The sequence below is a fragment of the Tursiops truncatus genome, chromosome 13, assembly GCF_011762595.2.
Source record: "Tursiops truncatus isolate mTurTru1 chromosome 13, mTurTru1.mat.Y, whole genome shotgun sequence".
Lineage (NCBI taxonomy): Eukaryota > Metazoa > Chordata > Mammalia > Artiodactyla > Delphinidae > Tursiops > Tursiops truncatus.
Window position 1 is genome coordinate 7,255,681 of NC_047046.1, and position 12,074 is coordinate 7,267,754.

Genomic DNA, 12,074 nt, shown 5'->3' on the forward strand with positions numbered 1-12,074 from the left:
TTTTCAGACCGAGGCTTTAGGTTGGCCAGTGTTTTGTGAGCTTAGCATGTTGAGCTGCAAGGTTTGAAACTGGCTGAGGCTGGCCTAGTCGCTAGTGGCAGTTTTCAGAATTTCTCTTTAGGGAGGAGTGCTTGACCTGAGCCCAAGAATTCACTGTTTAGCCCGAGTGAAATATTTTAAGGAGTACTTCATCCTCTCTTCTCACCGCTATAGTAGCTTTTCCAGGACGATCGTGCCTCCTTTGTTCTGTCCTTAACTACCTGACCCTTGTCACTTTATGATATTGGACCAGGGTGAAGAGTAGCCAACACACAAGACCCCATGGTAATCTCTGCACTTAGCTTGTCCCCAGCCTCCTCAGATATTTTTGCGCGAGTAAATAGCCTAGAGGAGACTCAGCGAAACCCTCCGCCTGTCTAAGGCAGTAGCAGGAGCAGGTAGCTCTGCTTGCGGCTTACACACTGTGTATGGTGAGGGTCTGGCAGTAAGGCATGTGGTTTCAAATCCGACTCTGAGTTAGAACCACCCGGCCTGGCACACAGACTCCCAGCACACTGCCACCATCCTGGCAGTGAGGGTGATGGTGGTGACAGGAGCCCAGGAATTTTGTATTAATACCCAGGATCGGCAACCCCTGTCTTCAGGCACACAGCAGTGCTCTCTCTGTTAATCCCAGTCTTCCCCCAAGCCACACGGCTTACCTTTGACTTTGTAAAAAACACTTTGTGCCGTTTTGGACCCTCCTGAGAACATGGGGAGTCTTCAGAGTGAGGCTAATGGGGCTACTGTCTTGGTTTGATATCCGTTCAGTCTGATTATCTTTGGGTTTTTTTGTTTGTTTGTTTGTTTGAAGATATTTTGATATGGACCATTTGTAAAATCTTTATTGAGTTTGTTACAGTATTGCTTCTGTTTTTATGTTTTGGTTTTTTGGCCTCGAGGCATGTGGGAATCTTAGCTCCCCGACCAGGGATCGAACCTGTACCCCGCTATTGGAAGGCAAAGTCTTAACCACTGGACCGCCAGGGAAGTCCCAGTCTGATTATCTTTGAATAGAAAAACTTAGATGGCTATATTAGTTTCCTGGGGCCGCCATAACAAGTGACCACCACAAACCAGGTGGCTTAAGACAACAGATTTGTTCTCTTAACAGATCTGGAGGCCATAAGTCCGAGATCAAAGTATCACCAGGGTTGGTTCCTTCTGGAGGCTCTGTCTTAGCTTCTGGTGGCTGCTGGCCATCCTTGGCTTGTAGTCACATGGCTGCAATCTCTGCCTGGGTCTTCACCTGGCTGTCTCCTCTGTGATCTCCTCTTCTAATTAGGACACTTGTCATCAGATTTAGGGCCCAGGCAGGTGATCCAGGACGAGCTAGCTCATGTCAAGATACGTAACTGAATGAACGTCTGCAAAGACTCTTCTTTCAAATAAGGTCACATGCATAGGTTCCAGATGGACATATCTTTTGGGGAGGCCACCATTCACCTCACTACAGGGACCATAGCAGCTCCTCTGTTAGCCCTGGCCAGATTGTTTACTGATGCTTGGCATTGCTTGTAAGAGAGCCAGAGAGTGAGGTCTGTGCGTCATCATCCAAGCTCGACTACCAGAAAAAAATGCAAAATGCAGCCGTTTGAGAGTCAGTAAATAGCATTTTTCTCTTTGAATTTTGTTTTATTGGGTATTACGTCTAGAAATATTTTTCTGTATTCCAAAATCCCAAGGTCTTCCTCCTCTCTTAAAGAGCAAATGGCAAGGTACTGTTTTGCCTGAGCCAGAAGTTGTAGATTCATACTTGGTCTTGAGTAAATCAGAAGTTCATTGTGTTTCTGTAGATAAAACAAAGATAACTTCCTTTTAGTACTTTCCAGATACGGCTTTTTCTTACAGAGTTTGAATTTGAACCTTTCTCTTGTTTAACATATACTTGGCTTTATACTGAGTTATTGTATAATTCTGTGGATTAAACAGTATATACAGTTAATACGGCCTTGTGGTCATAAAACTTAAGCAACATAGAAGTCAATGAAGTGAAAACTCCCTTCTCTTTCCCCCATTTAGTTTGGTGCACATTTTTCTGAACCCTCTTCTATGGATTGTGTGGTTTTTAGGCACTGTACTGATCTGGTATTATTAGATACTATAAAGAAAAGTGAATATATTGCCAGCCTTAGCTACTTGTCTTTAGGATAGTAAATTGCTTTTAAATCTGTTTCAGCAGCATCATCATATTTTTGATATTTGGAGTTTTCTAGGTTCCTAGGTTCATTGTGGAGATGGTTATCATAAGGAAAAGTTTAGGCTGTGAAAGCTACTTTCGTTAACTCTTTCTACTTTGTTTCTCCTATAGATTCTAAACTCTTTTCATATTTTTCTCTTTGCAGATTTAACCCAGAGACTGACTCCACTATAGAAACACCCACAGTTCTATCAATGACTGGGGAAAGATAGTGGCAACAGGCAAAGGAAAAACAGCTCTGATATACTAAGGACAATGAGTATGCTAAAACCAAGCGGGCTTAAGGCCCCTACGAAGATCCTTAAGCCTGGAAGCACAGCCTTGAAGACACCTGCTTCTGGTAATGCTTTATGTTTCTCATTAACAGCAAGTTTTTCATCATATGTGAAGACTTCTATTTGAAAAATTTAAAAAGACAATCATAAAACTTCATATTGTTGAAAATACTTGAAAAAGTTTCAATTAAAAGACATAGAGGGCTTCCCTGGTGGCGCAGTGGTTGAGAGTCTGCCTGCCGATGCAGGGGACGCGGGTTCGTGTCCCGGTCCGGGAGGATCCCACGTGCCGTGGAGCGGCTGGGCCCGTGGGCCGTGGCTGCTGGGCCTGCGCGTCCGGAGCCTGTGCTCCGCAATGGGAGAGGCCGCAGCAGTGAGAGGCCCGCATACTGCAAAAAAAAAAAAAAAAAACAAAACTAAAAAAAGACATAGAATTTTATATTTAGTAGTCTTAATCAGTGAAGAGTCTATTTCATTGATTCAGTGTAAGGTTCTGAAATAGTTGTCAAGTTAATTTCAGTGTTTGATCCTTACAGTGTTAAAGTGTTTCTTCAGTTTTTCTGCCCATGTGTCTTCCTGAACTCATCAGGACCTTTCTCTTGGGGTTTAGGGATATATAGAGAAAACAAAGACTAATCTGGCTTAAAAGATATGATGACAGTCACTGACCTGAAATTGGCCATCATCATCAAGGGAGCAGGTAGTACAGTAGCTCAAGTCTGGCTCATGAGGGAAAACCTTCCCCATTTTATAGATGAACTTGTGTCTTTTATTATCGTTAACAACCTGTTCCTCATCTGTTCTCCATCTCCTCCTTCAGCATTTCCATTTCCATCCCGTAACGATCACCTAAGGTCTTTAGTAAGAGAGGCAGGAGAGAAGCATCTGATGCTTGCTTTTACCATCTTTTTATGTGATTTGTATACTATTAGATCTTCTGTTTTCAGCCTTTCCAGACAGGTGCCCACCATAATCTATTAAGTACAACATTGTTTCTTCAAGTTCTTCCATAAAGACATTCATAGGTCTTCCCTGAGGGAAGGGATCTTTGTGTTTGCTTTTTTTCCCTTTTTTTTTCACTGCTGTATTCCATCCACACACCTAGAAAATTGCCTGGCACGAAACAGGAGCTCAGTAAATATGTGTTGACTCATTGGAGATCCTGAGTTATTTACATTTTATGTATCAGGATAAAACCTTTTCAGAGAGGCCATAAAACATTGTAATAGGGAAGAACCTTTTGTATTCTATTACAAGTTACTCACTAAAGGGATGTTGCCTATAAGTTTAAATTATACATAATGGCCCATCTCTTGGAACCCTGCTTCCCAGGTAATGAGCATTAAGCTAAAATACCTTTGTGTTCAGCTCACGGGAAACATCCTGACCAGGCCCACCTGTGAATGACTGCAGGGAGGAAGAAATTAACCCATGCCCTCCGGAGGCTGATGGGAACCAGGAAGTGTTTGACTTTACCCCCCCTCCCCTTTTAGTATAAAAGGAGCCCGAATTCTAACTCAGGCAAGATGGTTCTTTGGGGCCCGAGCCCGTCATCTTGTCGGTCTGCTGGCTTTCCGAATAAAGTCGTTATTCTTTGCCCCAACAGTTCATCTCTTGGTTACCTGCCTGTTGTGTGGTGAGTAGTACGAGCTTAGACTTGGTAACAACATCTTAGAGGAAAGCTTTACTGATAAAGCAAAGGACTGTGAAGAAATGGGTTTATTTAGCCTTGGGGAAGTCAGTCAAAATTGGCATCCCCTTCTCCTCAAAATCCTTCCTCTTTTAAGACCCCTCCAAATGCCAAGCCTTCTATAAGGCCTTCCACTGTTATATTTACCCCTGTTAGAATTGTCTTTTTCACTTTTAGTATTTTTCGTGCGTACCTTTTAGCACTTGAAGTCCTTGAGTCCAGGGATCATGAGTAATTCAACTTGGTTTCTCCAGATTACTCGGCACACGTTAGGATTTTGTAAATTAAGATTAAAGCAGCTTATTAATACTAAAACTTACACGCTTAAGAGGAAGTGATTGCCAAGGAATTCAAGACACTGTTATGAACATTGTTTTTCAGAAATTCATGCTTGCAGCACTCTGGGAAGAGTAACTGTTGATGTGCAAAGCCAGAACTGATGCTAAAAAAAAAAAACTGGCCCCTGTCTTTGGCAGATTATTATCTGTTCTATCTGAGAGCATCCACTGTCTTCTAAACAAACAAACAAACAAGCAAAAAAACCCTCCACAAATGGAAACTCCACAGTCCCCCTTTCTATGTAGGGTAAAGAGATGTTCAGCACGCACTCTCGCTCCACTGAGCCACTCTGCTCCCCAGTCTGTGTGATTCACTCCTGTCAGTCAGGCCTCAGACTAGATATCACCTCGTCCAGGAGGCCTTCCCTGACTGCTCTGCCCAGAGGCACTGTCTCCTTCACAGCACTGAGACCACCTGAAGTTACCTGGTGTGTGCCTTGACTGTCTGCTTTTCCATCGCTAGACTCTGAGCTCTATGAAGGCATGGACTGTGCTGTCTTGCTTTGTCCCTGGTGAAGAACGATGCCTGGGACTAGTTCCGGAGTGGTAGGAACTCAAGAAAGATGTGTAACTTGGATAAATACATTATTTCATTTAATCCTCATTCAAAGAAAAAAATCCCTCAAGATAGATATTACTACTTTCCCCTTTTACAGATGAAAAACCTAAACTAAGAGAGGTCATGGAACATCCTGAGATCACGATATGCCCAGTAAATGGCAGACATTAAGAATTCAGGCTCTCTTTGCCAGTTCACGCTAAATATTTAATAAACGCTTGCTGGGTGAATGCGTGAGTGTATTTCCAGTGTAAATATCACATTCCTGGCAGAATTTAACTCTGTCTTTACCGTAGGGTAGAGTTTGCCAAGTCGTCTTGCCTTTACAGGGAGTCAGGCCATATGCTCTCTTTTCTTCCCTGCTGTGATTTCCATTTCTGCTAGCAAAGGAATAGTCTTGGAATAATGATGGTAGGGACTGCGGCACTGAATCCCCTCCTGCATCAAGTTAATTGCGAATGTGTATGGTTAAATGGGCCTAGTCCTGTCAGCTTTAACTGACCACTCAAATGGGGGAGTAGAGCCCGTCTCAGTGGGTCTGAATGGGCATTTGCTCATCATGTGCAGGATACAGGGTGAAGAATGAAATCGGACCTATATTATGAATTCTGGGAAAAGGACTCCTTTTTTCCCCAGTTTTGACTTCTTCCAATCTTAATTGCAGATAAGGACTAAGTCTTATCAGCTCATTGAGTTTTTTTTTTTTTTTTTGTATAAATAAAATATTTAATAGTAAATGCATCAGTTATAAGTATCACCTAGTTACTCTCTTCATCAAACAAAAGGAGGGCAGAATGCCAGATGAATATTTGGGAAGAAATATTTTTTTTTTTTTAACATCTTTATTGGAGTATAATTGCTTTACAATGGTATGTTAGTTTCAGCTTCACAACAAAATGAATCAGTTATATATACACATATATTCCCATATCTCTTCCCGCTTGAGCTCATTGAGTTTTGACAGCGTTGAAAATGGTAGTGATGCGGGACTTCCCTGGTGCTACAGTGGTTAAGGATCTGCCTGTCAATGCAGGGGACACGGGTTCGAGCCCTGGTCCAGGAAGATCCCATATGCCACGGAGCAACTAAGCCCGTGCACCACAACTACTGAAGCCGGCGTGCCTAGAGTTCATACTCTGCAACAACAGAAGCCACCGCAATGAGAAGCCTGCGCACTGCAATGAAGAGTAGCCCCTGCTTGCCGCAACTAGAGAAAGCCCGCGTGCAGCAATGAAGACCCAACGCGGCCAAAATAAATAAATAAATAAGTTAATTTAAAAAAAAAAAGAAAATGGTAGTGATGGGTCAAGTACTTTTTGCCGCCTTGCTAAAAAAAAGAAAAAAAGAAAAAGAAAAAAGATAAACAGAGTACCTCTTGAAGAGTTGTGGCTACTTCTGTTGCTTTTGGCCCTTTCTCTAGTTTATTTTCCTTTTAACTTAGGGGTTGTCTGCTTAAATATGAAATTGAATCTTTTCTGATCCTTTCTTCTGTTTTCAGTTGCAGCTCCAATAGAAAAAACAATATCCAGTGAAAAAGCATCAAGCACTCCGTCTGCTGAGACACAAGAGGAGTTTGTGGATGATTTTCGAGTTGGGGAGCGAGTTTGGGTGAATGGGAATAAGCCTGGATTTATCCAGTTCCTGGGAGAAACCCAGTTTGCACCAGGCCAATGGGCCGGGATTGTTTTAGATGAACCCATAGGCAAGAATGATGGTTCAGTGGCAGGAATTCGGTATTTCCAGTGTGAGCCTTTAAAGGGCATATTCACCCGACCTTCAAAGTTGACAAGGAAGGTGCAGGCAGAAGATGAAGCCGACGGCCTGCAGACAACTCATGCTTCCAGAACGACTTCGCCTCTGTCCGCTTCGACAGCCAGCATGGTGTCCTCTTCCCCAGCCACCCCCTCAAATATTCCCCATAAATCGCCCCAGCCAACCGCAAAGGAACCTTCAGCTACGTCTCAGATCAGCAACCTTACAAAGACCACCAGTGAATCTATTTCCAACCTTTCGGAGGCCGGCTCAGTCAAGAAAGGAGAAAGAGAGCTCAAAATTGGAGACCGAGTATTGGTGAGTCCATGAACCTTCCAAGGTCGTTACGTTGACCTGAGTGACGGGTTGAACTACACACATGCGGGCTCAGAATCTGTTCTGTAGGGATGACCATTCATTTATAGAGTAAGTAATCAGCTTTTCTGGTTCCTTTTATGTGTAAATATACAACAGATTAGAAACTGGCTACGCAGTTTGTGCGTAGTATAAGCGTAGGTTTGCAGGGATCGACTCTAGTTTTATCTTCGTTTAGTCAAAAGAATATTGAGTTTTTAGCTTGTAAATATTAAGGTAACTTTACTTGACAAAACAAGCTGAGAGGTGGACTTAGACGTTTTTAACAAAGGTTTTTTTTTTCTTTCTGGTTTTTAATTTTTGCTTTAAGGATAGTGTGTGGGTAAATATGAGATCCTGTTTCTTTGAGTGTCTTGGAAAACTCAGAGATCACAGGATGTTATTTCAGAATTTCTCTGCCTTTTAAATGATCAGGTTTAGGTCTAGGAAAAGAAAGGAGGGACTTCCCTGGTGGTCCAGTGGTTAAGAATCCACCTTCCAATGCAGGAGATGCGGGTTTGATCCCTGGTCCGGGAACTGAGGTCCCACGTGCCGAGGGGCAACCAAGTCCGTGCGCTCTGGAACCTGCGCGCCACAACTAGAGAGAAGAGTGTGCGGCAGCTAAGACCCGATGCAGCCAAATAAATAAATAAATAAATATTAAGAAAAAAGAAATGTACTGTAGTTTCTTTTTTTTTTGCTAATAAGCAGGAAACAATGTATAAGGTCTACATGCTGTACATTCTAGAACCCCCGAATGACACAGTGACTGATTTATTTTTTTTTTGTTTGTGTTAAACGAGAGGCAGTGTAGCAGTGCTAAAAACACAAGCTGAGTCCAGCTCTGCCTTTGTGACCGTAGCAAGTTATTTAACTTCTTAGTTTTCTCATCTATGAAAATGAGGTTGAATAATAGTGCTAACATCTAGCATTGTTGTGAGGATTAAATTAGCTGATGCATATGACATTCTTAGCAGTGCCTGGTATCCAGTTAACACTCAAGACATGGTAACTTTTTTTTTTTTTTTAAACAGCAGAACCTTATTTGTTTATTTATTGGCCACACCATGTGGCTTGTGGAATCTTAGTTCCCTGACCAGGGATTGAACCTAGGCCCTCGGTAGTGAAAGCACCGAGTCCTAACCACTGGACTGCCAGAGAATTCCCAAGAAATGGTAGCTGTTTTTCTCATTGATGAAAATTTAAAGCTATTTTCTGACTTTTTCAACACTTTAGTCAGTTCAGTTCAAGGTATGACGTTTGTCTGAAGTCTTTGACCCTGTGCTCTTTAGTTTCCTTTGTATCCGTAAAAATTCCATCAGTCTTGGAGGCTTACAGTAATATAATGGGAAAAAAAGAATGGCTGTTAGCCTTTAGAATGTCCCGTGCATCTCGTTGAATGTGTCAGCAGTATATGGAGTAGCCCCCATAGAATTGGTGAGGAAACTGAGGTCCTAAGAAGTACAATCACTTGCCCAAGGTCATACAACCTGAAGAGTGGTGCATCTGCAATTAAAATTTAGGTATTTTTACTCCAGAACCTGTCATGGAGAGCTGATGATTGATAGTATAATTTTGAAATTGGAAGTTTTTGTGATTTTTTTTTGTCCTACAGACAAGAAAACTTAAGCCCCAAAAAAGGCAGTGACTCCCTGTAGTCATATAGTACATTCACTATAGGTTTTAGATTTAGAACTTGGGACTTCTGTCTCCCAGTCCTGTAGCATCATGAATCTAGAAGGCCCCATGCACCTGTGGGAACCCTTTAATACCTGTTACCTTCAACGGGGTCCTTCTGGATCTCTTAGTTTCAAGGTCAGTAGGTTCCTTCTTCTGGTTATAATAGTCATGAGTTTTAGCAGTTGATGCTTCAGAACTCGGAGCATTATTTCAGTATGTCAGTGCTCTGCGGCTCAATCTGTAACTTGTTTGTTTAGCTCATACTCACTTGCTATACCAATTTTATTTTATTTTTATTTTATTTTTTAACCACACTGATCGGCTTTTGGGATTTTAGTTCCACCACCAAGGATTGAACCCGGGCCCTCGGCAGTGAGAGCATGTATCCTAACCACTGTTGCAGTGAAGGTTTTTTTTTTTTTGCGGTACGCGGGCCTCTCACTGTCGTGGCCTCTCCCATTGCGGAGCATGGGCTCTGGACGCGCAGGCTCAGTGGCCATGGCTCACGGGCCCAGCCGCTCCACGGCATGTGGGATCTTCCCAGACCGGGGCACGAACCCGTGTCCCCTGCATTGGCAGGCGGACTCTCAACCACTGCGCCACCAGGGAAGCCCAACAGTGAAGGTTTTCTGATGCTTACTCTTCTTTGCATTTTTACTGATGTTTACTTCCCCTCCCCTCTCCTCCACTTTTTACTGTATAGATATTGCTGCCATGAATGCCATTTAAAATTTTTTGTGTGTATCTCTCTTACTTTCCTAGGATAAATTTATAGTGGTGGAATTACTAGGTCAAAGGACCTAAAAATATTTAAGACTTATGGTACCTATTTATCTAGTAAGCTTTGGTTAAATCAGAATCCTGTTACCTTAGCACAGGACAGCTTTGTAGGTTAGACTGCAGGTTGTATGCAATTCCATTCTAAGTGCTTAGCTATAAATGAAATGGGGTAGCGTATGGCACGCTTTCAAAACAAGTAGCTCTCCTGTTCCACCAGAGTAAGAAACAGTTGATTAAATTTCTAGTCAAGTATTGTGCTGCTTGGCTGATAAAACAGACAAAATGATAAGGTCCGGATGGTTTAGCTTACAACAGAAGGCTTCCATGAGGATGTAAGGATTAAAGTGGACCTGAAGGAGAGTAGGAATTGGCCAGGCAGAGGAATGGTAGTGGCAAGAGGGAACATTCTAGCAGAGCAATTGGCAAACTCCCCACATGGGAGGGAGTTGGCACGTTTGGGGAAGTGGCCAGTGTCATTCCGCACAGGCGGAGGAGCCCCTAGGGGTAGGAGATGAGACTCATTCACTAGGTGGTGTCTGTGGGGACTGGTGACATAGGGCCTGTAAGTTTAGGCCGTGTTAAGGATTTTGATTTTGACCTTAAGAGCAACAAGAGTGATGAGTGATGTGATTAGATTTGTAGTTCGGAAAGATTGCTCCAGCTGCTTCGTAAAGAATAGATGAGAGGTGGTTGAAAGTGGATTTGGGGTGACCGTTCTTTGAAGAAGTCGGATGTTGAAGGAGAGTAGAGTTGTCAGGCTGATGCTGGAGGAGTATTGGATCTAGGGAAGATGTTTTCTAAAGATGGCAGAGTCCGGGGTGTTTACATCCTGACTAAACTGATCTGGACTAGAGGAACAGGGTGCAGATACAGTGGTGGTGGGGGGAATCAGTGTTGGGATGAGGTTCCTAGGAAGAGGTGGCACCCTGAGCACACACGGGGATTGCTTTGCCTTCGATTGAGACGGACGGAGATTTCCTCCATTTTTATAGTAAGGAAGGAGAATCTGCTGGTGCAGGGTGGTTTGTAGAGGCTTGAATGGTGTATTTGTAGGAAAATTTTAATTACATGTTCAAACCTAGCATACTTGGAACAGAATTTGAATCTCTAAGAGTCTTAAGTCTAATGAGAGTGTTTTTAGAGGCAGTAAAATTATTTACTGTTTTGGTTAGTATTTCTAGGAGAAATTAAAGGAGTACCTTAGAATCCCAGTATTTCAGATCTGGAAAGGCTCTTTTGAGATCAACAAATGCCTCTTTTTGCTTAGAATACTGAAGCCCAGAGAAGAAATGCAGCTTGCCTCAGGCCATATGTGATGTACGTGTATATGTATCATTATGGCCTCTTGTTCCCAGTTAATATGTTTTTTCTACTTTTTTTTTTTTTTTTTTTTTTTTTGCGGAACGCGGGCCCCTCACTGTTGTGGCCCCTCCCATTGCAAAGCACAGGCTCCGGACGCGCAGGCTCAGCGGTCATGGTGGACGGGCCCGGCCGCTCCGCGGCATGTGGGATCCTCCCAGACCGGGGCACGAATCCGTGTCCCCTGCATCAGCAGGCAGACTCTCAACCACTGTGCCACCAGGGAAGCCCTGTTTTTTCTACTTTAATGTGCTGCCTTGTTTAATAGAAATCTTTGATTTAGGAATGTAAAACATTTTTACTTCAAAATTCATGTATAAAGGGAATTAGATTTAGAAATCTGAAATATTTGATTGGAATTCCCCTAATTAAAGAAAACTTCTGTTGGCAACCTAAATGTACATCAGTGGATGAGTGGATAAAGGTGTGGTATATATATATATACAATGGAATATTACTCAGCCATAAAAAAGAATGAAATCTTGCCAGTGGCAACAACATGGATGGACCTAGAGGGTATTATGCTAAGTGAAATAAGTCAGAGGAAAGACTGATATCATATGATTTTCCTTGTATATGTGGAATCTAAAAAAAATGAAACAAACCAATACACATAATGAAACAGAAACAGACTCATTCATGGATACAGTGAACAAACTGGTTCTGCCAGAGGGGGATGGGGGAGAGTGGGCGAATTAGGTGAAGGGGATTAAGAGGTACAAGCCTCCAGTCATAAAATAAGTAAATCACAGGGATGTCATGTACAGCCTAGGGAAGGTAGTCATAATATTGTAATAACTTTGTATGGTGATAGACAGTTACTAGAATTTTCCTGGTGATCATTTCGTAACATATGAGAGTATCAGGTCCCCACGTTGCACTCCTGAACTAATGTGACATTGTAAGTCAGTTATGCTTCAGTAAAAAACTTCCAATAGAACTAAGTTCGTTAGGTCACTGTTACGTGAGGAGCGGTATAGAATATTCCCAGTCCCGCCCCCAGTGCCCTCGTGGAGCCTTCCACTTGGAACGAGCGCAGAGAGGGCAG

General features: G+C 42.7%; 1 protein-coding gene across 9 annotated transcripts in view; it reads left to right on the top strand.

The window, feature by feature from the left end:
• The window catches only part of CLIP1 (CAP-Gly domain containing linker protein 1), a 124,802-nt gene that overhangs the window by 33,817 nt on the left and 78,911 nt on the right, over positions 1–12,074 (top strand). For all 9 annotated transcript variants that reach the window (XR_002179402.3, XR_002179401.3, XM_019950160.3 and 6 more), the window contains exons 2-3: positions 2,385–2,579; positions 6,600–7,171. Coding sequence is in view for 7 of the 9 variants with exons in the window: in XM_019950160.3 (XP_019805719.1) it covers positions 2,495–2,579; positions 6,600–7,171 (657 nt within the window). In the remaining 2 variants the exon portion in view is untranslated. The remainder of the gene's footprint in view (positions 1–2,384; positions 2,580–6,599; positions 7,172–12,074) is intronic.